We start from the raw sequence: 26,647 nt of genomic DNA on the forward strand, positions 1-26,647 counted from the left end.
GAGTTAATCATCATGTGAGTCCGAATACAAAAACTGTGTCCTGAGCATTAATCCTGGCTCTAACACAAAGAAAAGACCATAAGAATCCCCATGGATGCAAACACAGCAGCAGCACGGGATTCTCTCCCAGGAATGTGGGGCTGTGGGAGGAGGAGGATGAGGAGGAGGAGGAGGAGGAGGAGGAGAGCAGCTCCCAAGGCAGCGATGGAAAATGCCCTGGGTCTGGCCACCTCCCCTGTGGCTGAAATGATTCCCGCTTGGAAAGTTTCCCGTGGAAACCTCGCAGAGGCAACACACAGAGAGCAGAACGCGGCAGTGTTTGTGCAGGAGGAAGGCCCAGGGCCTGGAGGAGGAGGAGAATGTGAAAACAGGATGAAAAATAAATATTAGAGGCCTCTGAGAGGCTGCTGGTGGCACTGAGGGGCTGTCACCGGGAATCTCTGGATCCACGCTGGCTGAAACTCTCCCAGCACAACAGTTTGTGGTGATTGCAGCTGAATTCCAGGGGATCCCTGCTCCCTCAGCTTCCCTTCCCGGGGCAGGACGGGGTGCTGGCAGCCAGAATAACCCCCAAGGAACGGGAAGAGGTCCTGGGCCCCCCTTCAAGGTGAGCGGCCACCTGGACCTGGCCTTGGGCAAGTTTGGCTTGCAGAGAAAACCCAGAGTAACAGGAAGAGAGGAAACAGCCTCCAGCAGTGCCAGGGGAGGTTCAGGTTGGATATTAGGAATAAATTCTTCATGGAAAAGATGGGAACAGGCTGCCCAGGGCAGTGGTGGGGTCCCCATACCTGGAGGGATTTAGAAGCCACCCATGGTGGCCTTGGCAGCGCCAAGGAATTGGGCTCAGTGACCTCAGAGAGATTTTCCAACCTGACATTTCTATGATTCTGCACTCAGGGGAGTGAAGACCATTCCCCCTGGATTTCAGGAAACCCTTCCTGCACTAACACTTCAGGATATTTCCCTTAAAAAGAAAAAAAACCTGGTTCACCTCCCAGCTTGCTGCCCCAAATTCCTTCTCTCTGCATTTTGCGGGTGCAGGGGAGTCTGTCAGATGTACCAGGGGCTCATGGTCGGTTCTGCTGGGATTAAAACAGATCCATTTGGAGCTCCAGAAAGTTCCAAACCCAGCATCCTTGGCTATGCCAAAGCTGCAGCCATCTCCTCCAGGCAGGGAGGGAGGCACAAGTGGTCCCTCAGTGTCCCCATCTGGGCCGGGTGGCTTTGGTTCAGACCAGCGCAGAGCAGCAGGAGGCTGCCAGCAACCAGAACCCCCTGGCTGGGTAAAAAACCCACACCAGCCCCGCTGGGAATTCCCTGCACGGGGCCAGAGGGACTTGGAGCCATCTGACCCCAGGCACAGCTCACACACCCCTGCTCCAGAGGTGACCTCAGCTGCTGGGAGCCCTGGTGGCCCTGGTGACACACGAGTCACCCTCTCTCAGGGGAGGCAGGAAGGCCGTGCAGACAAAAATATGCAAAAATAAGCGGCTGCTGCTCCTGCTGCCACATCCTGTGCTCTCCTGCATTGCTGGCAGGGCGGGAATGCGACTCCTGAAGGAGTTGGGGCAGAGTTAGGAGCTGTTTTAGGCTGATGCTCTTCAGTGAAAGGAGTAAAAACTCCCCAGGCTTCAGCAGACAGAGCCAAGGGCGTTTCATGCTGGGATACCCTGGAGAGTTGGGCTGCCAACAGCACCAGGGCTGGGAATTCTCTGCTGGGAAAGCCCAGCTGCAGATCCAGCACCCACAGAACCTCCCAGAGATCAGGAATTCTCTGCAGGGAAAGCCCAGCTGCAGATCCAGCACCCACAGAACCTCCCAGAGATCGGGAATTCTCTGCAGGGAAAGCCCAGCTGCAGATCCAGCACCCACAGAACCTTCCAGAGATCAGGAATTCTCTGCAGGGAAAGCCCAGCTGCAGATCCAGCACCCACAGAACCTCCCAGAGATTGGGAATTCTCTGCAGGGAAAGCCCAGCTCAACAAATTTAGCTCAAGGTCCAGCACGTGAGGAGCTGAATTCATAATAAATGATTGTAATTAGGAACACTTTGCAGCCAGCCTGGCACATGGCTGCTCTAAGTCTCCCAGCCTGGCTCAATAATTCTCCTTTATTGTGACCCTCTGCTCTCACACACACCTCACTGCAGCTCTCAATACTGAGGGAAAAAGGAAAATGTCCACAAACCAACAACAGAGCCACAGGAAAAAACATCATCCCCTGTGCATTGTGCACATCAAAATACCCAGTGCTGGGCCTTGGTGAATTCCTGGGAAAAACCTCCTCAGCCTGAGCTCCCCAAGGCTCCTTTTTCTCCACTTCACCCCCACCTGGGAGCTCCCCAGTGACCAACCCCAACTCCCTGGCAGCCCCCCGCTCTCCCACCCCACAGCAGCTCTCCTGCCAAGCACAGGGCTGTGCTTTCAGGGCTCTGCTCCGTTCTTACGCGAGAAAATTTCCTATTTTATCAGCCCCAGGTGGCTGGCACACCCCAGGCCAAGGCTTTGCAGATAACCCCACACTTGGAGCGGCTCTCGGGGTTTTGTGAGGGGACTGAACCGCTCACGAGAGCCCTGAGAGTGCTCAGGCTCTCACAGCCTTAAAACCACCATAATTCTGCCATCGAAGAGTTTGTTTAGGTAAGAATGTCAAGACACCCACAGACGTTGAAAAGCACTGATTTGAGCGCTGATCTGAAACACATGGGAGAGGAATTTGCACTCTGAAAGCACCGCTACTGTGCTGCTCCCATGGGAGCAGCCACACAAACTGGGTTGATACAAGGTCTGTGAGGAGCCAGAGCACCTAAAAACTCAGAAAAATGTATAAAGTTTGGCTAAATCCATCTGATCATTCCTTTATATTGAATATACCCAGTTAGGAACAGAGACAAGGGCACCCAAGCCTTGTGCTGCTTGTGCTGCTCCCACAGGAGCAGCCACACAAACTGGGTTGGTACAGGATCTATGAGGAGCCAGAGCACCCAAAAACCAGAAAAATGTATAAAATTTGGCTAAATCCATCTGATTATTCCTTTGTATCGAATATACCTGGTTAGGAACAGAGAAAAGGGGACCCAAGCCTTGTGGTGCTTGTGCTGTTCCCATGGGAGCAGCCACACAAGGCAGGTTGGTACAGGGCCTATGAAGAGCCAGAGCACCCAAAAAACCCAGAAAAATGTATAAAATTTGGCTAAATCCACCTGATCATTCCCTTATATTGAATATACCTAGTTAGGAACAGAGGCAAGGGCACTCAAACATTCAGAAACACCTGAATTTCCAAAAAAAAACAGGTGCCAGGTGAGCACCCCCAGGAGAGTTTGCCAAGACCCTGCCCCTAATCTGCCCCTCTTCCCACTGAAAAATTTTGGAATTCTTCAGTCATGCCTCACCAGCAGCCAGAGCAGATTATCATCTTATTAGGTCACATTTTCTTTTTGTTTGAGGCTCTGCAGAGCAAGAAACCTGCAGTTACAGCTGGGCTGAATTGATATTTTTAACACGAGCACAGGAGTTCCTCCCGTGGGTCTAAAGAGGGACCCTGCACCCCCTCCCTGCCCTGCCCTTGGTTCTGTGGGGCTCCCTGAGCAGCAGCAGCTCCTGCAGGGCTGGGAAATGCCTTTGAACACCTGCAGGGAGCGATCCCAGCTTCCCCCACCTGGATCCCAGCCTGGAGGAGCCGAGCTGGGCTGGCGGCTGATCCCGAAATCTGGGACTGAGGCTGGCTGCGGGTTTGGGAGGAATCTGTCTAGCACTCATCCCTGGGGAGCTCCTCCTTGGAAAAAAAAGGATTGAAACTAAAGGGGAGGGGGTTTTTCATCACTAAAAAAAAGAGAAAAGAATAGTTTTTAAATACTGAAAATTGACTTGGGATATTAAAAAAAAAGAATATTTTTTGAATAGTGTAAATCGACTTGGGGTATTAAAAAAAGATCTGCAGTCCTGCCTCTAAGTTGGAGCCTTGCCTCCAGCCATTCCCTGGATTTCTGAGCAGCAGCAGCTTCTGCCCCTGTTGGTTCCTCACTCCATGTGCTCCTGGCACATCCCAGAGCCTCTGGAGCCTCTCCGAGGCCGGCAGTGTCCCAGGAGGAGCAGTGATCTCCCTTTCCTTCCTTCCTTCCAGCACTCCCCGGGCTGGGCAGCCCAGGGTGAAACCCACAACCTCCAGAGCTCCGGTTCCACCAGCTCACAGCTGCTCCCCTTCCAGCTGCAAACTGGGAGCAACTGGGAAAATGTTCCCCTCCCAGTGATATATAGTGAAATTTCCCAGTGAAATACATCCCCAAATTAATGTATTTTTTAAAAAACATGATTTAGCCACACTTTACTCTCAGACCTTTATCATTTCCATCATTCCCAAGAATTCCACATCCCATCTGCCATCCCCAGGACTCCCTGGTAGCCCATGCTAAAGAGAACTGAAAACCAACCAAATTTGGGAACATTAAAATAAATAAAAACGACCCCAAAAAGACACCGAACAGGAATCAGATCAACAGCAGCCTCGCACAGGGAGCTGTCTCCCCAAAATATCATTTTCACCATTAGAAAGTGACAGGAAAAGAAGTCCCAGCAGCCAGTTCAGAGTGACATTCTCAGAGTCATCTCCCTGCCCTGTCCCCACGGGGCACGGAGGGAGTGTCAGGCCCTGGGTCCGTCTGTTTGAACAGCAGCCTCCTGATTGATTGCACAGGGCTTGGACTCCACTAAAGGGTTTCCAGAAATCCCATCCCTGCACAGGAGAGGCTGCCTGCCTCTGCAGATGTTTAGAACTGCCTGAATCCTGAGTCAATCTGATTAAAAAAAAAAAAAACCAAAAAATCCAAAAGCCCAAAAAAAAGCCCAAAACCACAAACAAACAAAAAAACCCACAAAAAAACTCCAAAACAAAACCAAAAAAAAACCCCACAAAAAACAAAAACAAAAACCAAAGCAAAAAAATCCAAAACAAAACAAACAAAACCCCAAAAACATACACACACAAAAAACCCAACCCAACCCAAACCAAAAAAACACTCCCCCCAAAAAAACCCAAAATAATCCCCCCAAAAAATCCAAAAACCAAACAAAAAAACCCCCAAAAAACAAAACTAACAAAAAAGCCAACAAAAACAAAACAAAACAAAACAAAACAAATAAAAAACAACAACAAACAAGAAAAACACAAAAAACCAAAACCACCCACCAAAACCCGTTTGCCTGCTCGGATTTTCCACAGAACTGACAGCAGGGATTGTGTCAGTGCGTGGATGAAGTGCCAGCCCCGGGGCTGGGGCTGTGCCCAGCCCGTGGGTGCTCTGCTCGCAGGCACAGCTCATCCCTGCACACTCTCGGCCCTGTCCCCCCGTGGCTCAGGCCTGGATGGGGAAGGGCAGCCCAGGTGATCACGGGTTTGCTGCAGGGCTTCACACAAACTCCTCTACATTTGAATTTTCAACCCCCTGGCAAAGGAAAGCGTCTGAACCTGCAGGGAATATTTATTTATTCCTGGGGAAGTGAGGGTGGGTAGCCCCTTGGAAATTCAGACACCAGGAGGGTTTTAGGTGGTACCTGCATCCAGCCATTCCCGGGAGTTTGGCATTTTCCAACCCCGAGATCAGCTCTGACCCTCAGCCTTGTTCCCTCCTCTGCTGGCAGCACCTCGAGCCTTTTTTCTCTCCATTCCACTCCCCCCTCTTTACTGTGACAGCTCAGAGCTTCCAGCCCGTCCCTCTCCTGCTGCACAATTGCAGCTCTTCCCTTCTCACCAATTTCTGCCTCTCTCCATCCCTGTCCAGCTGCCAGGATCGTCTGGCTGATAAATCCTCCTCCTTTCCAGCAGAGTCCCCTCACCTGTGTGATCGAGGCTCTGGGAATGCTCCTGTCTCTTCCCTCAGCTGCTCTTGGACATCACATTTGCTCCCAGCTCACCACATTTTCTCCCTGCTCTGTGTTTGGAGACCTGGAACACCCACGGGCACCTTCTAGTCTAAGTCTAGTCTAGTCTAGTCTAGTCTAGTCTAGTCTGAGTTCTTAGTTCATTTTGGTTTATAATTCAGTTATATCGAAACCAAATTCATTTGGTTTATAATTTATAATTGTAAAATGGTTTAGAAATCATGTCAGCACTGAGGTTCCATCCTCAGGCCCTCACCCAAGTTCCCCTTCTCCCCCTCCCAGACCCGCAAAACGTCGGCCTCACTGCAGGGAATGACGCTGAGTTCTGCACTAGGGGTTTCAAAGCAAACCCCCAAAATGAGATCAACTCACACAAAAGTCCAGGAAAGAGCAAAAGCTCCAGGCCTGGGAATGATCTAACCAGCCCCAAGGAGAGACAGGAGGTGTAAAAATGCAACACCACTCGTGCCATCCTTGATTTTGCCCCTCTTTTTGCCAAGGAATGACTGAGACAGGCTGGGCTTGGGGGCCACAGGTCTCTGGCAAGGCCTGGGGGAGATCCCCCAAGCAAGGCAGTGCTCCCTTCCCCCTCTTTGGCCCTGAATTCCTCCTTGCTCTCAGAAGGAAGGGAAATCCTGCCTTGTCCTCCCCAGGCCCCCACTTGTGTGCCCATCTCAGAGCAGGAGCTGCTCCCCTTCACCCACCGGGGCTGACCCTTGGGTCTGTGAGGTGTCACAAGCAAAGAAATTGCTTGGGAAAAAGCGCAATAATGAGCAGATTTGAAATTCCTTTCATGCTCAGGCTGGCACTGGAGCATCCTTCACTCCCCAAAGGTGACACAGGACCCAGCCAGGCACCCCAGGCACCTGGGAGAGGCAGCAAAGGCGTTTTCCTGCCTGATCCCGGTTATTAATTCTTGATTTGAGCTGGAAACAAATGGGAATTCTTGTCAGAGAGAAGATAAAACCCGTGGTGGAGTTAAATGCTGGGAAAACCCCTGGAAATGCTCGGCTCAGGAAGAGCATCCTCCTCCTCCTGCTCCTCCTCCACCAGGGACCACAGGGGAATCCCATGGGCTTGGATGCTCACAGGGCTCTTGAGGGGAAGGAAATCTGTGCAGAAACTCGAGCATCCCACACGAGGTCAGGCAGGAAGCTGGAGACAACATTTTTTAATAATTGGCTGTGGGAAATTAGCACCCACGAGGACGGGTCAGGGAAAAGAACCGGGGAAAAAATAATGAGGGAAACCAGACAAAAACCTCAGCTAAATCCTTCTGAGTTTGCTGGATTTCCTGGGAAAACAGGAACAATCTGCAGAATGAGCCCAGTTTGTCGAGTGAGGTGTCCAGGCCAGGAAACATTGACAATTCCCAGCGAGGGATATTCAGATGTTTTAAAGGCATAACACAGCAGAGCTCAGGAGGTTTTGTGTCCCCTCACACCCCAGGAAATGGGAGCACTGAGAGGAGCAGGGTTTATCCGAGAGCCCTGGTGAGTCAGGAGCCCGGCAGCCCCAGCCCCGCTCCCAGCACTCCGGGAGCTGCCGGGGAGGCCGGGAACAGCTCGTCCAGGAACTGCTCGGCACAAACACAGCTGCTGTGACAGGAAAGGCACGGGGGGACATCCTGCACCCCCCAGCCGGGCCTGGCCAGGCCCCGCTGCACCCAAAGCAGGAGCAGCACGAGCCTGGAAAATCCTTTTCCACCCAGCGAAGGGCTGGGATGGAGCAGGAATGGATGTGCTGAGGGACTCAAACATGCAGGGTTTGTGGGGTTTTGTGGGGTTTTTCACACCCCTGTCCCTAAGGGGACACCAAAGGATGAGGGCTGGACGTGGGGGATGCTGAGCTGCTCTGCACAGACCCTTCAGGTCCATTCCCAAAGGCACCAGCTCAGAGATTATTTTCCTAAAAAAGAAAAATACAGAGCTCCGAGCACAGAGCTCCGACTGCATTTCCTGCCCAGGGCAGGGCACTGGGATGAGAAGATCCTTAGGGCTCCTCCCAACCCAACCCAACCTAACCCAAGTCAACCCAACCCAACCCAGCACAGTCTGGGACTCTGTTTGTAACATTTGGGGTCATGCCTGAAGCTCCAGCTGTGGTTCCACAGAAATTAAACCCATTTTAAAGTGAACAACCCCAGGTTATTTCTGTATTAATGAAAATTCCCCCTCCAGGAGCTGCTGGGGGGCAGGAGGGGCGGCTGGGGGCAGTGGTGGTGCTACAGACACCCCACACTTCCCTCTGCCAGCTCTCCACACAAACCTCAGCCCAGGGCGGGCTGGATGGGGCTTGGAGCACCCTGGGGTGAGAGGGGATTTCAATTCCCTCCACCCTGCACCAGGCTGGGATCCCATGAGAACACAGAGCACACAGCTGAGCTGTCCAAGCTCAGAGCCCAGCAAGCGACACCTTGGATTTGCTGCTGCTGCTCCGACTCTACATTTAAATTTCTGCCTCTCCTCCTCTTCCAAGTGCATTTTTCCCACCTCTACCTTGTAGCTCCCCATCCGAGAAAAGATTTGCTGGGCAAACCAGTGGAAAAATTTTTGATTTTTCACTTTGACTGTTCCCTGAGTTACCAGAGAAAATATTTTCTTTTTAACTAAACCCAAAATTAATGAGAAAAATCCAAATTCTCATGAAGATGCTTTATGGGGGAGAAAAAAAAGCATTCACTTCCTATGGAATTGAAGCTTTTTGTCATATTGGCTTTTAAGTACATTTTAATGTAAGAACATAATGATTTCCAAAGCAAAAAAGCACAGATTTCTTTCATTTTGCAAATATTTTTCTCTCCTTGCTGTTTTTCTCTCCTCTTATTAAGGAACGCATCTTTCAAGCAGCTGAGCTGCCTCTTAAACAATTCCCCCTTTCATCTTGTCAGCATTGGGAAAATTTAAAAGTCTCTCCTTTCTTAAATTGCCACTCTGTGTTTTGTCTCCTTTGGATTAGGTTTTTAGGCAGAAAAAGTGGTTTTCTTGTGCTATTAAAAAAAAAAAAAAAAGCTCAAATTTAAGATGCTCAAAGAGACCTTGGGGTTCTTTTACGAGAATTGTGGAATATCCAGAGTGGGGAGGGAGCCACAGGGATCATTGATCCAGACCCCCCAACAATCCCCCCTGAGCATCCCTGCAGCGCTGTCCAAAGGCTCCTGGAGCTGTGGCAGCCTCGGGGCCGTGCCCATTCCCTGGGGAGCCTGGGCAGTGCCAGCACCTCTGGGGGAAGAACCTTTCCCTGCTCTGCAGCCTGAGCCTGCCCTGGCACAGCTCCAGAACATTTCCTTGGCACCCAGGGTGGATCCTGGTGAGTGGCAGCCTCACAACCCTTCAGGCTACACCCAAAGCCCATGGAGAACCCACCAGAAAAGCAAATTTTGGGAGGGAAATGGGGCCTGGCTCCTTTCTGCAGAGCTGCCAGCAGCCTTTGTTCAGATGAGCTCTGCCCAGTCCAGGGTTGGCTCTTCCTTCTTCCCACCACGATGGGTCAATACTTGGAGCTGATGGGCAACAGGGCTGTCCCTGGGGGGCTCAGAGGGACATAAAACCCCTCCTCTGTACTACTGATGAAATCCTGGCTGAAAAACAACCCAAAATTCCACACAAAACCTCCACTTTTTAATTAAAATATCGTTTACAGAGGCAGCATAACCTCCAGTGCACAGGCTGATGCTTGAGGCTTTAAACTGATGTTCCAGGGAGAGCTTGGCACACCCAGGATGGGATTTGGTGGGGGGCAGCCCTGCCCGTGGTGGGGAGTTGGAATGAGAGGGGCTTTAAGGTCCCTTCCAAGACAAACCATTCTGTGATCCCGGGATTCTGAGATTCCAGGGGGGCTCTGCAGCCACAGGGCTGCCTGAAAGGAGGGCAGCAGTGCCTGCTCAGCACTTCCCAGCACGGGGGAAATCCAGCAACCAAAGCCCCAGGGGACGCTTCAGTGGATGCTGAGTGGTCAGGCTGGCACCAGCAGCACTCCTGGAAAAGTCTGAGCACCAAATTCTCCCAGCCATGCAAAGCAAACAGACTCAGGAAAACCCCTTTCACTCAAAAATGTAAATTACAGGGATTGTTTGCATATATCTAGGAATGGGGCAAAATATCCAGGCTGGGAGAGCTGGGGGTGCTCCCCTGGAGAGGAGAAGGCTCCAGGGAGAGCTCAGAGGCCCTGGCAGGGCCTGAAGGGGCTCCAGGAGAGCTGCAGAGGGACTGGGGACAAGGGCTGCAGGGACAGGAGCCAGGGAATGGCTTCCAGTGCCAGAGGGCAGGGCTGGCTGGGAGATTGGGCAGGAATTGTTCCCTGTGAGGGTGGGCAGGGGCTGGGCTGGAATTGCCAGAGCAGCTGTGGCTGCCCCTGCATCCCTGGCAGTGCCCAAGGCCAGGCTGGACACTGGGGCTGGAGCAGCCTGGGACAGGGGGAGGGGTCCCTGCCATGGCAGGGCTGGCACTGGAGGGGATTTAAGGTCGCTTCCAAACAAACCATTCTGGGATCCTGGGATTCCAGCTCTGCTCCAGAGGTGTGACCCCATTTCCCCTGGGGCTCTGAGTTCACTGCCAGGTTTGCAGGTAAATTTGGGGCCTTTGTGCAGGGCCAGGACTTGGACTCCAGGATCCTTGTGGTGCCTTCCTACCCTGGATAATCCCTGATTCCATATTTTATGTTAAATAAAACATGGCTCTCCCTGGTGCCCAGGGCAGCTGGAAGTGCCTCGGATTCCTCCTCCCCTGGTCCTGTGTGTGCTCAAGCCCTGCCTCTGGGACAAGGGGCTCCTTCCAAAACAAACAGCCTTTGGGGCACAGCCCCACCCTGAGCATCCCTCTGAAAGTGAGAAGTTCCTCTTGTGGATGTGTGAATTTTTCCCATGGGGTGGTGAGGAAGGGAGATGTTTTTAAGGTGAGAATGCCGGGAAACTCAGATATTTGTGTCTCCAATCATAACATTACAGCCACAAGTGGTTTATTTTCTCCTAAAGTAGGAAAAAGAGGAAGAGTTTTCCAAAGAGAAAATGTAGTTTTCACTATACACTGGTTTGGTCAGTTAAGGTTTTTAGCTTTCTATATCTTGGTACTGATTTTTTCATTGGTTGTAATTAATCAATTAAACAACCCAGCTGATTTTCCCCATCGCAGCACAGAGGGCTGGGCTGTGAAGCAGAAGGACGTGGACTGAGCGTCCCCAGCCCTCTGCTCTCAGATTCCACCCTGGGAAGGGCAGCAAGCAGGGACAGGTCCCTGGGCAGGCCCCGAGAGCAGCCCGGAGCCCGCTGCCCCCGCAGGTCGATGGCAATCTCTGGTTTCACCATGTCAGACTGCAGGATGGGCACCCAGGGGGGTGATGAAGGTGACACCGAGGAGCCACAGCCTCCTCCTGCAGCGCTGCTGGCCGGCCTGACCTTCAGAGATCATCTTCCCTGCTCCACACCACCACAGCTCCCTCAGGACAGGCCCCGTGGATCTTGGATTGGCTCCTTGAGGAGCTCAGACATTGACCTGGCTCTTTAATGGTGCTCCCAAACGCAGCCTGAGGAGCCTCTGCAGCCCCCAGCCCATCCTTGGGGTGTTAAATGACTCCAGCCCCCCCAGCCCAGGGCTGGGGCCATCTGCTCAGAGCAGGGATCGATCCAGCCTGACAGAATCCCATGATTTCAAACAAAAAAGCTGCGGCTGAAATTACACGTGGGGTGACCTCGAGGCTTGCTCTCCAAGAGGAATTTGTTCTGTCAACAGAAAACCCCGGGGATGCCCCCCAGTTTAATGTGGAGAGGGTGAGGTAGGACCTTGCACGCCCCTCCTGAGGCTTCCAGGGAGGCAGAGACTCTGCCAAGGGTCTGCAGAGCCTCCTCCCATCAGGAGACCAGCGCTGGAAGGGCTGGGAGCTCACCAGGAGCTGGGAACAGCCACAGCCACGTCCTGCTGGCACCACAACTCCTTCATGGAGGGAGTGGGGAGGGAAGGACTGAGCCCCAAACCCAGGCACGAAGCTCCAGGCTCAAGGAATCTCCAGATGCTGGACACAAACCCCTTCCCAGGGGGAAAAGAAAAGGAACCATCCACGCCCAGACACCTCCAAGAGAGATGAGGGAAGCCAAGCTGCCCCCAGGGCTCTGGGGGGTTCATCAGTTCCTTCCTGAACAAGTGGGAATGGGGAAAAGAGGAAATTCGGCTTTTCCAGTCTTCCTGGAAAGCCAAGGAATAAAGTTCCAGCTGTGAGGCTGGAGAGCAGCAGGAGAAATCTCAGAGATGGTTCTGGAAGTGCTCCGAGGAGTGTGGCAGAGGGGGAAAGGAATGGGATGGGGGAAGCCAGAAGACTCTACAGAAGGAAAAGTGTTGAAGATGGCAGAGAGAAAGAAAAGAGCTCCAAAGAAATAAAAAATGAGGGGAAGAAGGATCTAAAAGAGCTGCAGCAAGTGCACATTTTGTGAATTTCTTTATAATCTCACTCCTTGGTTGAGACAACAAAGCATGGGATGGATCCAAAAGCTTTGAATCCAACTGCATCCCCCTGGAAGGATGGGCCTGGCCAGCACCATTCAGTGTGAAACCAATAAATAGGGGGGAAAATGAGTCAAGGAAGAAATGGGCCAGGAAGGGATGCAAGAGGAAAAAACGTAAAATAACAGAGGGAAATAATGTCTTGAAAACGGCTGCATTTTGTGTAAAACATTTCCAGGAGATGGCCAGGAATGGGAGCCTGATTCGTTTGGGAGCTTGGCAGCCTGTGGATTTACCTGCAGGAAAAGGTCCTGGCTGGCACCTGGGGAAGGGCAGCAGGAAAAGGTCCTGGCTGCTGAACACCCCAACATGAGCAACCTTGTGGGAATGAGCACACGGAGCGGCTCGGGAGCACAGCCTGTCCTGCTGGGCCTGGGCAGTGCCATGGAACCCAGACATGGAATCCAAACATGGAATCCAAACATGGAACCCAGACATGGAACCCAGACACGGAACCCAGACAGAATCCAAACATGGAATCCAAACATGGAATCCAAACATGGAATCCAGATATGGAATCCGAACATGGAATCCAAACATGGAATCCAAACATGGAATCCAAACATGGAATCCAGAGATGGAATCCAAACATGGAATCCAAACACGGAATCCAGACATGGAATCCAAACACGGAATCCAAACATGGAATCCAAACACGGAATCCAGACATGGAATCCAAACACGGAATCCAAACATGGAATCCAAACACGGAATCCAGACATGGAATCCAAACACGGAATCCAAACATGGAATCCAAACACGGAATCCAGACATGGAATCCAAACATGGAATCCGAACATGGAATCCGAACATGGAATCCAGACACGGAATCCAGACATGGAATCCAAACATGGAATTCATGGCTGTAACGTGTCCCAGCAGTGCTTGGCATCGTGTCACATCCAGAGGGACACAGCCAGAGCTACAGGTACCCAGCACAAAATTAACATCAATTAAAATTTAATTAGAATTAACCCCAGCACAGGTTCAGGATGGCTGGCACCTTCCCTGGTGCAGGGAGCACCTTGGAGAAGATGCTTTGCTTTGTGTCCACTGTGCAGAGGGACACGGAGTGAGTGTCCCCAGCCCTCTGCTCTCAGATTCCATCCTGGGAACGGCAGCAAGCAGGGAACGTGCCCTGAGAGGCCCTGACAGCAGCACAGAGCCCAGTGTCACTCGGCTGTGCTGGGCTCGGGGACAAAGCCACCCCTGAGTGAGCATGGCACGGGGGGATGCAGCTGCTCACGGGGGACAGCACTGAGGACCCCCTGAGCTGCTCTGGGAGGGGCAGGGGCACTTTCAGACGTGTTAATGCTTGAATCAGGGCCAGGAGGGGATGCAAGGGTCCCCCTGAAGAGCCACAGGGACAGCCCAGCCCAGGGGAACTGAGGGTCCCATGGGACTGAAGGGAATAAAACCCGTCCCAGTGGGTCCCATGGGTCCCATCTGCTACAGGAGGGTGACAGAGATTTACTGAGGCCATCAATCCTCTCACTCTGCTGCTCCCTGAGTGCTGTCAGGCCACAGCCATGGCAGACCTGGCCCCCTTGGGTTCTTTGCATCCCCCAAACCTGAGCCGGGCACACAGAGCCCACGGCCAGAGCAGAGCTGAGTTCTCCTGAGCAACAAGCAGCTTTCCTGTCCCAAAGCACCGCTTTTCCCTCTTGCTTTGCTAGTTTGACCATCTGCTAACGAGGTATTTCAAAATAAAAGCAAATTTCATCTGGTATCAGAAGAAAAACAACAAGCACAGCCTAATGAAAGCCTTTTTCTAGCACACAGAAACCAAGACCACCCAACAGCAAGGGCAGAACTGATAAATGCTGCTGGAAATTGCTTGCACCAATTTGACCCCCTCTGCAACACCCAGGAAGGATCATCTTTAATTGCAACCCACAGACACATTGCTTATGAGCTATTTTTTTAATTTTTAAAGAAATGAGCAGCAGCATTAGACCAGTGCTGAATTCCTGAGGCGCCCTCTGAATTACCTGGAGCCAGGTTTAAGGTACACGTCAAATTAAGGCCTTTCATCCATTCTGGTTTGAGTTATTTGGGTTGGTGGGATGGAAATCACACAAACAAAATGCTTCTTTTTTTTTTCCAGGCGCCAGGAAAGACCTGCCCAGAATGGGAACAACCATCAGGAACAGCATTTTCAGGAGAAGGCTCTGGAAAGATTGAGGAAATGCACAGTGCACCTCTGACAGCTGCGAGATGGATTTGTGCTCTTCTCTCAACCACGCACTCAGAAAAGAGATCCAGGTGACTGCTGACTTAAAGACAGCTCAAAAATAGGAAATTACTGCACTCCAGGTCTGGAGGGCTGAGTTTTTACAGTGGCTGTGGAAAATAAACCGAAATCCAGCTCCATCTGCTCACCTCCAGTGGCACCTTGCCATCATTGTAACAACTCTACACAAGTGTGCGACACGGGAAGAGAAATAAAATGAGACACTCACCCTCCTTCAAAGATCTTGATCCTCACCGGCTCCCCTCGCTTGGTCACAAGAGCCTCTTCTTCTGATTTTCCCCTTTTCTCCTCTTCCTTCTCAGCTCTAGTTATATCTTTTCGACCTTCATTAGAAAGGAGCGAAGGCAAATGAACCTATCTCCCCAAAAGAGCAAAACAATCCATGATTACAGACAAAATCACTGGCAGACAGACACAGAGCAAACAGCCCCAGCAGAGCCAGCAGCGTCCCCGGCGCTGCTCCCAACACCAGGGGCTGGAATCGGGGCACCCTCCCAAAAAACAGGGCTTTGCTTCCGGGTTTGGGGCCCTGAGGGTTGTGTTGTGTTTACTGTGACTCCTGACAAGGTTTTTAATGCTCCCTCCAGGTTATCCAGCTCTTGCTGGATCTTCATTCTGGGAAAATGAAGGATGAGGAGAAGTGTGGTGGCTGGGGTGACTCTGAGCGTGTGGGGTCTCTGTTCCCAGACCTCTGTCCCTGGATAATCCTCTCTGAAACACGCATCTGAGAGGTCTGGAGAGGAGGCATCTGCGGAATTGGTACACTGAACCTCCGGGCTTCCCCCACATTCACACACATCCACACAAATTTGGATTTCAGCCGCCTCAGCCTGACTCATGGATCACTGGCCAGGCGGCGCTCCCGGGTGATTTCCTCTCACTGCAACCCCGCTGCCAAGGGCACAGCGCAGAGAGAGCCTCAAATCCTGCGGGAGAAAAGAATCCTCAACCTCCCCACACGCTCCCAGGGCCAAATCTGCTTCTTCACTGTTAAACTGCCACTTGTTGAGGGGTTTTGTGTCTAAAGCTTGTCTAGCCCAAGGTTTAAGTCATGCCCTGACACCTCACCTACACGATGAGTGTTGTTTGTTATAGCATGGACATCAAAGGCACCTCTGTGGGTCTGGGTGGGATGAGGGAGAGCTCCCCACACCTGGAATGAGGCTTTGGGATGTCCTAAATCCTGTGAAAAACCCAGGAAGAGCTCTCCACACCTGGAATGAAATGTTTGGACATCCTAAATCCTGGGAGAGACCCAGGGAGAACTCTGCAATGTGGAAAGAAATGCTGGGATACTGCCCTGCTACAGCCTAACAGGACAAACCCAGGGAGAGCTCTCCATCCCTGGGATGAAATGTTGGGATGTTGGTGTCCTACAGCCTAACAGGACAAACCCAGGGGTCTCCAGAGAAAGGAAAGCAGATGCCTTTCCCCCAGGTCACCTCTCACACAGTAACTCTGACATTGAACTCTGAATCCATGTCCTGGATGAGGATCCTGGATCCGTATCCTGGATGAGGATCTTGGATCCATATCCTGGATGAGGATCCTGGATCCATATCCTCACACGATCTGTGATTTATGGAAACAGGCTGCAGGCACCTGAGAGCAGTTTCTAGAGGAGTTCTGGCCTGAAGGCAGCCCCTGAAGCAGAGCTGGTCACCCTTGGCTCTGGCTGGCAGGAGGGGCAGCTCCCCAGGTGAGTCACCTGCCCCACCTCAGCCTTGTCTGTAGGGGATGAATCACCCCCGTGGAGCCTCTTTGTCCTCCCTGGTTTTGAGGGGAGCCACAGAGTGAGCAGCTCCAACAGAGACCTACAGAACAGTGGGGTAGAACCAGCCCCCGAGCTGCTGGAGCTGCCACGGGATGCTCAGCAGGAGGAGGGATGCGCTCACTCAAAAGTGACTGCAAAACTGGGGTCAGGCATTTCAGATTTGTCCAGGAATTTCAGGAGCTCAGCTCAGAGCATTAAATGCACCCAGGCTCTCTGTCCAGGTCTGTCCCTTGTTCACACCATCCACACACCTGTCCTAGAAGCCTCCTGGGAATGGTCCATGTCCCTAAAAGTGCCAGGAAATGACAAAAGGCCTGGGGCAGAACAGTGCCAGGAATCATTTGAACCGTTTAACAGCAGGAATGGTCTGGAGCTGGTGACTCTGGGCATGGAGATGACAGTGAAGAAATCAGCGGCAGGAGACACTCAGAACCCTCAAAGATTAAACTTTTAGCGTTGTGACTTCACCTCCTGATAGGAGCTACGGGCTCAGAACACTGCTAGGGACAACCTTCCCAGGTTTACTGAGGAATACAAAACAATTGACTTGCTAGATGTAGCACGAGGTTTATTTATTGCAACTTTCCAAAGCACAAAAACATTGACAGATGAAAGGCACCAGAGAGCCAAAGTCATACAGTCACTGCTATCCCCTTGTACAGTCTTGTTGGAATTTACAGAGTGTGCAAGCCCCAGTACAGCGTCACCAGCCATCCCTACATGCACGCTGGAGCCCGCAGCCACTCCAGAACCCCAGAATCATCTGCTCAGCAAATCCCACTGGAAATTTAAACCCCAAGCCAAGGACGGAGACAGCACATACAGAACTACTGCTTGCTGCATGCATAACTGTACAAAATACCAGAGCTTTTTTTACATCTCCTGGGAGATCCACTGACCACCTGGAGTTACATAAAGGGGGGAATATTGAAGGGAAGGAGCCAGAGCAGAGTGAGCTGAGGGTTGGACTCCCAGCCCTGGAGTGATGCTACTGCTGCTGCACGTCCTGGAAGCCGCTGCCTCCCCACCCGTGCCAGCCGTGCTTGTTTTAAACACCGCACGGAGGATTTCACTCCCACTGAGCACAAATTAGTTCTGTGCCTGGCAAGAATTCAATTTGTCTCCACTGCAGTTCTCAGGGGTTCTGCCAGCCACGAGGGGAGGGGGGCTGGGTTTGAGAGCTGCTGTTTCCCAGGTGAACCGGGCAGGGCAAACTCTTCCTTTTGAGGACTGTGCCACGGGAACCTGAGCCTGCACCACCAGACAGCTTGGAGGGGTTTGTTGGGCGGGTTTAGGGGGCTTTGGGGGAGACGCATGCAGTGAAATGTGGATTTGGATGAGTGAGGGCTGAACCATTGCTGTTTCACCCTTCCCTTTAGGGCAGGAGGGTCTCGTACCTCTGGACACACACTGGGTGTGGGTTTTAGCACCATGGCAAAGAGCAGAGCTCAGAGCAGCACAGGCACTTCCTTTAGGGGTTGAAATTGAGGATGCTACGGCACCACTCAGATAAAACCCTTGGAAAAATAGTGCATAAATCTCAGCGTGGTTATTGCACTGCTCAGGTAATTATCTGCCCCTGCGTCCCTAGAAATCTGTCTCTTGGATTTCTGCAGGAGAGTGATGGAAATGCTGAATAGAAATAAAGATTTATTGAATCAAAGCGACTCTACTGTGTATTTTAAGACATATTTATAAGCAGCAGCTGCAGCAGCGATTATGATAAATTTAATATTCAAAGTTCATTTCATGACACAGAAATAAAATGAATAATCCATCAATATAAATTGAGTTGAGATGAATATCAAATTGCAAAATCTTTAGAGCGATTCTCTTTGCTAATCTACATGAACATGATCTGGATTAAAGGGATCTGTTTGGTTCAGCATTAAGCAAGAGGGGTAAAGTCTGGCTTTAAAATGAGATACATAAAATTAGGCAGCTCACAGGAGGGTCTTACAGACTTCTGTGTCCATGTGGGCAATGCCTTGGGGGAGCTCTGCCCCTGGGAAGCCACTGTGAAGTCTTAACTTTAAAACCAGGTATAAAATATCCTTAAATACCTGGAAAAGCAGGCAGACCATTATGGACCAAACAGACCAAACCACAGGGATGTTTAACAAAACGTGTCTGACCCGCTGAGGCACTTTCATAAATGTCACTGCCAGCCTTTGTGCTTCTTCAGGGGCCTCAATACACTTGCAAATCTCCCTTTAATATTTTTTAAATACTTTTAAGCATGCCTCTCCATGTTCATTAATGTGAGATGAGCAGATGCACAACCAGACAGAATCCCATTTCCCCTAGGTAATCCTTTTTTTTCATTTCTAACATGCAAAATGTAGGGAATTATAACAGCGTTGGGGAAAAAAAAAAAAAAAAAAAAAAAAAAGAAGTTGTAAAGCTGTTAGAAATATCAAGACAAATGCAAATGAAGTCTAATCCTTTGTGCTGGAGCGGTGGTGGTTCGTGGGGTGGTGGTGGTGATTCCTAGTTTTTGGGTTACAAAGCAAGTAGGAACTGGAGAACAGGAACCTGGCCTCGGAGCAGGCTCTCCTGCCTCCTGGGTTGGGGTTTCAGTGGGGTTTGGGTTCTTCACTCTAAGAGCTTCACCGAGAACAGGCGCTTCCCACAGCGCCAGCGGGAAGAGTAAACCCTGACCAACCTCAGCACAGCCACGCCCCGGCCCCCCGCCCCCTCCACCCACGCATCCAAATGGATCAGGAGAAAGAGATAGGATTGCATTACCTCGGTCATTTTGGGCTTCCTGGAGCTGGCCGGGACCAGCCTGCCCGCCTCGGGGCGCGGAGCGGTGGCCATGGTGTAGGTCTCCTTGCTCACCTTCTGCTTGGACCTCAGCAGGGCCAGGGCTGCCTTGGTGGACACCCCGGGCAGGTTGGGGTTGTAGAGGCTGATGCACCAGCTGGCGTACACCGAGGAGCGGCCATCCGCTTGCTGGGCGTGATTTGGCTTTATGTAGTTTAAATAGCACCAACTGACATTAGTGGTTGTGTGGAGACTGGGGAACTGCAGGACCTTCTTGGTGTCTGTGCCTTCCCGAGCCTTCCCCGCGCTGGCGGCACCCTCGGACACGGGGGCAGTGCTGGCAGGGGTTGGTGGAGGCTGCTCCACCAGTTCTTTGGAGTCTTCCTTCTTCACGGGCTGCAGAGGCTCCTGGCCAAGGAGCTGTTTGCCAGCTGGCTGCTCATACTCCTGCAGTGCCTCAAAGCTCGGGGAATCCGGCCGGGACACTGCCTGCTGGGAACTGCTCGGGGTTTCCTTTGGCTCCGACTGCTCCACGGACACGCTGGGTGGTGTCTCAACCTCGACCCTGTCTTGGCTTTCTGCGAGGAAGTGAGATTTATCCTGCTTTTTCCCTTCCTCCGTTGCACTGGGTGGCTTCACCACTTCCAGCTTCTCTTCTGCTTCAGACACTTCCTCCTCCTTCACTCTCTTCTGCTGCTGGGTCTCCATCGTCAGCTCCAAACTGCCGGCTGGGGACAGCATCCTTTTGCTCCCTCCAACCGTGGAGGGGCCCCCTTCCAGGCCAAGGACGCTGTCTGAGGGGCAGGTGAGGGGCATGTAGCCCTTTCTTTCCGGTAAGGGCAGGGGCACTCTCAGGTACGGGCTCTGGAAAAGGCTTCTCTGCTCCTCTGTGATCATCTGGGCAAGGTCAAAACCCAGCCCGTGGACGTCAGCGCTGCACACCAGGGCGCCCTTGGGCTGGCGGTCATCGAATTTGGGGAGGACAATGGTGGAGGAGCTGCACTGGGACTGCGTGACCAGGATCTGGGAGAGCGTGGTGTACATGGCGCTGCCATAGGAGGGCATGTTGGTCTGGATGCGAACGGGGACAACCAGGGACACCATGGGCTCTGTCCGGGTGGGGACAACGAGCTGGGTGACGGTGACAGAGAGCGCAGGACTCGCTGCACAGGTCAGAGGGTGCAGCCTGCTGTCCGAGTCATAATCCGTGCACGGGGACAGGCTGGAACTTCCTGCTGCCGAGAATAAACTGGATTTGATCTGTGGCAAATGGCCACCAGCATCACCTGGCAAGTGGAGGGCAAACTGAGACTGGAGAGGCAGGAAGAAGGCTGAGGGGATCGGGGAGGAGCCAGGGTAGTGCACGGGCAGGAACGAAGGGTGCCTGAAGGAAACCTCGGCGGGATGAGACATCAAGGGAGGAGCGATGTGGAGCGGGCCCGGGTGGATGAGCGTTTGCGGGAGGGGCAGCGGCGGGGTCTGGAATATGGAGGGAGGGATCTGAGGCATGGAGAACTGGGCAGAGAGGATGTCAGACATGGTGTGCGCAGCGAAGAGCTCTGCAGACTGCCCCGGCTGCGGCAGGAGGTGCTGGTAGGGGAATATGGAAACCTGGGGGGCCATGAAGTGCTTCTCGTGCAGCGTCAGCTGTGGCAAGGGGTGGTGGAACACCTGCAGAGCCTCTGTGTATGGCGGGCTGTAGGATGGCTCGGGGCTGTCCTTTGGCTGGCTCTTGTCACTCGGGTAGGTGCCGTGAGAGGGCAAAGGGGAGGACGAGGTCGGCTGGTGGGGCAAACTCGTGGCAGGAGATTTACTCGAAGAAGGAGCCGGATCCTCCGTGTCCGGCCAGCCTGGCGGGGCCGGGTCTGGCTCGTGCTCAGGGTGCCTGGTGAGGGACGCCTGCCGCACCAGGAAGCATTTCCTCCTCTCCTGGGGGGCTGAGGAGGTGGAGGGGCCGGGGGTGGAGGCGGGAGTGGATGACAAGCTCCCATAGTCGAAGGATTTACTGCGAGTCTCTGACATCTGGGAAGGGTGGGACACGTTGGGCGTCTGCTCGGAAGCGGATCTCCGCATTTCCCTGGAATGGTGATGGTGGCTGGGGACCATCAGCATATGGGAGCCAACGCCAGGAGGTTTGGGGTGGGATTCGGAGGGCTGGCTACTGGACTCTGACTTGGTGTGGTCATCCCGGTCAAAGGAGACGGAGTGGCTGGAGCCGTGGGATAGGCTGCTCTCCTGACTGGGGCTACGGGTGAGAGAGACGGACTCAAAGCTGGACTCCCCAGAGGACTGGGCCATCTCTGCCAGCCGGAGCCGCTTCTTCTTGGGTGGGAGTTTCTCCGCAGGGAGCTGGGAAAGAGTCTGGCTCCTCTGCGGCCACTGGAATTCCTCAGTTTTCTCTGGCTCCTTCGGAGGAGGTTCTGGCTCTGTTTCTGGTCTGTCCGGCTCTTCCGTGACCAGAATCTCAGGGACCTGGATGTTGGGCTGGCGGACCAGTCTGGGCTGCAAGGAGTGATGGGGGCGGCTGTGCTGGGGTGTGGGCTGAGATGGGAACTGGGACAGGGGCTTGTCCTCTTCCAAGCTGCTGGGCTGCTCGATGGAGTCTGACTTCTCAAAGGAGCTCGTGTGCTGGATGACAGAAATCTCCTTGGAGGTTGTTCTCCTCTCCTTGCCCTCCGCGCTCGAAGCCGGTTTGGTGTTCCTGGAATGGAAGCTGGCACTGGCCTCGGAAGTTGCGGATTTTCCCGAGTCTGCTGGTGACTTCATGGATTCACGGGTCAGGTTTAGAGCCACATCGGACGAGGCCAGGTTTGCAAACTGAGCGCCCGGGCCGGTGCTGGAGGAGGACGTGTCAGACATTTCGAAAGCCGGAGGTTCCTCATCATCCCCGAGGCTCTTCTCCTTCCGCCTCTTCCGCAGCGGGGTGAGCTCCAAGGTGCTGCCCAGCTTGTAATGCATCATCTGGGGCCACACGTCGGGCTCTGCCGTGCTCTTCTCCAGCTCTGACGAGGTGTGGGATGTGGCGGAGCGGGGCTTGGAGAGCTGCAGTTCTGAGCAGTAGTACTTCTTGTGGGCCTCGTAGTTGTCCCTTTTCTTGTAGCGAGCGCCGCACACGTTACACTCGTACATGAACCCTTTCACCTTCGGGCCCTTGCGGGACTTTTTGGTAAGATCGCTTTCCTTGGTTTCAGGCTCCTCGGGAGGTTTGGGAGCAGCTTCTTTGCTGGCAGAGCCGACCTCCTCCGAGACGTATTCCACTCCCAAGGGTAGCTCGATGGCTGGTTGGCGTTTTAGCATTCGAGGGTGGGAGGAAAATGCTTGGCTGCGGCTTAAGACTTCCGGCTCCATGATGTGATCATCGAATGAGTAACTACCTCTAAAGGTGTGTGGGGAGCTTATAGTGCATGCAGCAGAAGGCATTGAGTGGCTTCTTAGGAGAGGCACTGTCTCTGTGGCACTGTGGGATTGCTGAAGTGACAACAATGATTGTTCGGGCTTCATCTTTTCACCGTGGGACGCCAACACTTTCGCTGCATCCAGCTGGCTGCTGGAACCAGACTTGATATCGAACTGGAACGGTTCTCTGTATGCACCAGACTTTGGGGATTCAATGCTGCTACGCCTTGACAGAGAGCTTCTTCTGGGCTTCACACTGTCGATTTCACTGGTATCCACCACGGCTTCGTTAATGGTAATTAGCTTAGTGATGTGTTCGATCACCTGTGTTCTAGGCACAGACAACGGGACCATGCTGGGCTTCTCATCGCCGGACAGGTGTGGGAACCCCTGGGTTGTGTTTGCAGCCAGCGCCGCCGTCCTCTGCCCAATCCTCCCACACTTCCCAAAGATGATCTCGGCGTAAGATTTGGCGTTGGTGTTGGGAGGGCTGATCTGCTGCTCGGCGCTCTCGGATCTGGAGAAGTACCCGGACTCCGTGCTGCCTTTGCTGCCGGGGCTCAGGAACGCCTGCTCGTCGATCACCTTCTTGCGCTCGCTCAGGCGCAGCGCCAGCTTCTGCTTGATGGTGTGGGTGTCCTCGGACTTATGGCTCAGGGCGTGCTCCGACGACGGCTCTGCGAACTGGGAGCTGTCCTCGAGGGACTGGGACATGCTGGAATGGGACAGTGAGCAGCGGTCGTGGCTGGAGCCTTGGCTCCCTGCACTCAGCAGGCTGCTGGAGAGCAGGGTGTGCTTCTGCCTGGGCGACAGCTCCACGGCGTGACCCGACATCGCCGCCGTCTCCTCCTCCGAGTCCGTGCTTTCCCCTTCTGTCGGCTCCTCAAAGTCCTCCCCGCCGATCCGCTCCATCTCCAGGCTCGACGGGTACATCTCCGCTCCGATCCCTGAGGCCAGCCCAGCTTTTATCCGGTGAGCGTGAGACTTCCTGTGTTTGTACAAATTGCTCTTGGTCTTGAAGGAGAAGCCGCATGGAATGCAGGGGTAGGGCCTCTCCCCGGTGTGGGACCTGATATGTTTCTGGAGCACGCTGGGCTTCGCGCAGGGCCTGCTGCAGTACTGGCAGATGTACTTGCCCGGCTTCTGGGGCTTCTTCTCCTTCTTGTGCACCTCCTCAGCTTGCTTCAGGGACACCTGGGCAGGGCGGGGGATGAAGACCTTCTGCACGGCCGGCATGTCCTCTGCGGGAATGATGGGCTGGGAGTGGGATGGGAGGAGCTGGCCGTGGTGGGCGTGCAGCCCGGGGGACGGGAAGGAGCCAGAGGGCCCTGGCCTGACTGGATCAACTAGCTGCCATGTGGGACCTTCCAGGACATGCTCCGGCTTCCCCGGGGACATGAATGCTGGTGCCAGTGCGTGCTGCTGAAGCTGCGGGGCGTGGGCGGGGTGGTCAAAGGAGGAGGGCTTGGGTTGTTTCTGGTGGCCGGGCTTCTCCTGGGGCTCCTCTCGTGGAACGGGCAAAGGGCCGGAAAAGTGCTGCTGCGAGATGATATCTCGGAGAGGGGTTCCTTGGGAAGGAGCAGAGCTGCCCTGGTACGTAGCTGGGGATGAAATACTGCCTTGGAAAGCCTCTCCTTTGGGAAGCCTCTTTCTTGGACTTTCCTCAGCCTTTTTTGTGCTCTTCTGGCTTTGTTCAGGATCCATGACCTTAAAAGGGTCTTTGAATGCTATTTCGGGAAGGTTTTGGCAGGCTTCATTTATGAATAATAAAGGTCCCCTCTGTAGATTCCCTGTTTTGCCTGCATTTGCTACGAAGCTGGAGCCGCCAGGAGATGGTTGTTGATTTAAGATTTTACTAAAGTGTCACTAGTTGCTATTTGATTCAAAAAAAAAAAACGTTTCAAGGTCAATAAAGTTCACATTGGTAACACATGACAAACTACTTCAAAGAGAGAAAACTTTCCAAAACTTTCAGTCCAAATATTTTCCTTGTGAACTTGGTTAAGGCTTTAAACCTTGCCATTTTATTTCAGTTGACAGTGGCAAGCCTTCAAAGTCAAGATGCAACCCACAATGTGTCTCTTGTTTGTTATGCAAACCTTTGAAAACTTGAGACTTTAGCGCTCATCTCAGAAAGATCCTTTTTTTTTTCTCTCTCTCTCCTGTGCAAGGAAAATAACACTGAACGGTGGATGTCCCCCTGCGTCTTCCTTCTGTTCCACTTTGGAGTTCAAAAGCCTTGGAAAAGTATTTCCCACATTTCTGTAATTACATCCAAAAGAAAAACAGACAAGAAAAATGACTTTAGCTTTTGTGTGTAAGTAATTAACCGCTGCTCCTTCTGGGGGGGGTTAACAGCAAATATTTTGCACACAAATGATTCAGAACAACTCATTGAATGTCTGCCATTCACAAGACGTTACTTTTAATGGCAACCTAAACATAAATTGCACTCAGGCAAACCTCAGGGACTCGGTTTAATGCTCACAAAACCTCGCTCTGAGGCAGCAACCAAAGACAGGAACTTGAAACAGAGATAGTTTGGAAAAATGAATTAAAACTCTTTCAAACTCGAGTTCCTCCTAATCTCCTGCAAACATGTAGGGGTTTAAAGTTTTTGTAATTGTATTTCCCTTCCAAACTGACTGACTCCAAAGCTCTGCCTCTCGCCTCTTACATCCCTGACAAATAACAAGGCAAGTTCTCTGGATAAAAGCTGCTCTTGAGCTGTGCTAATCTTCAGTGTCACCTACAACAAAGGCAGGTAAAAAGGAGCTTTTATTGAAGTGTTGCTTCTTTAATTTCCTGCCTTTTGTCACCAAACAAAGGTACAAATCCAATTTCTGTGGCACACACAAACAAAGGTGCAAATCCAATTTCTGTGGCACGCGTGTGGGGTGCCATCCTGGGCTGTTCCTAAAGGGAAACCACCTGGAAATGAGTGCGGATGGGACCTCTCAGAGCCCGTTAACCACCCCGGACACCAAACACAGCTCAGGATGGGACACTCCAGGGGGAACTGCACTGGAACTGCACCCTGGCTGCACTGGAATCAGCCAGGGTCTCCCAGAGGTGGAGTGGAAGAGGGGTGGGATGCTCTGAAGGAAAAGAAGGGCGGTGCTTTTTAAATGGAGTGAATTGATAGGTGTGATTTATAATGACAAATGAATTATTGTCCTTTTTTCCGAAGGTATTGCCTGCCCAGAGGTGCAGTGCCTTGCTAGGACAGGAGCACACTGGATTAATTAGAGGAAATTGCTCCAAGCCCTGTGTTCCCTGGGCACGGGGCTGAAGTGCGAGTCCAGCAGAGCAGGGAGGAGCAGGGGACTGAGATCTGAGCTCAGGGGTGGTCCAGCTTCCTCCTGAAGGGTGAAGAGCCAGCGGGAGAAAGCACAAACTCCTCCAGGGATTCCTCACTCCTCATGCCCTCCTACAGCCCTGTGAACTCAGTGAGAAAAGGGACATGGATTCAAGGGGGGTCAGCTTGATTTAGCAGAGAGTAATGATCCTGGGACACCCTGGGACACATTGTGACCAGCCAGACTTCACAGACTCTCTGAAAACTGTCACCTCAGAAGGCCAAATTTAGGGTGCAAGTCCTGGGACACAGCTCACTCATGGAGAAAGGCAGGGACCCAGTGGGGACAGTGGATCCCCCCTGAGGGGCTCTGCTGAGGGACATTGGTTCCCCTGAGATGTCCTTTTTTACTGACTGCATAAATTGCTTCTCTTTCTGCCCACCTGTGACACCACATCTCAGGGAAATGGCACAAAATCAGTCCTAGCCTTGAACTTCCCTTCCTTTACCTCAAATCCAGGTCCTGCTCCCTGCCAGCACCAGCTCCAAACTTCCCAGGACCTGCAGAGCACCTGCCCTTGCCCTGACATGCTGAAGAAGTCAGGCTCATTGCTGTGAGAAGGATTTAATTACATTTTGAAACCCCTTTTCAGAGAGCTCTCAGCTGACTAACCCTGGCCGTGGTCTGGGCTAGACTTTGAGCCCAGCATTTATTCAAGATCAAAGACACTCGTGGAGCTGATTTCTCACCTTGGTTTCTGCACAGATTGCTGGGGTTTGCCCCCCTCG

The 26,647-nt window shown here is 52.6% G+C and overlaps 1 protein-coding gene across 1 annotated transcript in view; it reads right to left on the bottom strand.

Annotated features, from left to right (window-relative positions):
• HIVEP3 (HIVEP zinc finger 3) overlaps positions 1 to 26,647 on the bottom strand; it is a 252,550-nt gene that overhangs the window by 32,412 nt on the left and 193,491 nt on the right. Inside the window, exons 6-7 of the mRNA XM_063418863.1 lie at positions 19,147 to 24,822; positions 14,833 to 14,978 (exon numbers count right to left, since the gene is read on the bottom strand). Of these exons, the coding sequence (XP_063274933.1) occupies positions 14,833 to 14,978; positions 19,147 to 24,264 (5,264 nt within the window). The 5' untranslated portion in view covers positions 24,265 to 24,822. The remainder of the gene's footprint in view (positions 1 to 14,832; positions 14,979 to 19,146; positions 24,823 to 26,647) is intronic.

This window comes from Prinia subflava, chromosome 24 (assembly GCF_021018805.1).
Source record: "Prinia subflava isolate CZ2003 ecotype Zambia chromosome 24, Cam_Psub_1.2, whole genome shotgun sequence".
Taxonomy (NCBI): Eukaryota; Metazoa; Chordata; class Aves; order Passeriformes; family Cisticolidae; genus Prinia; species Prinia subflava.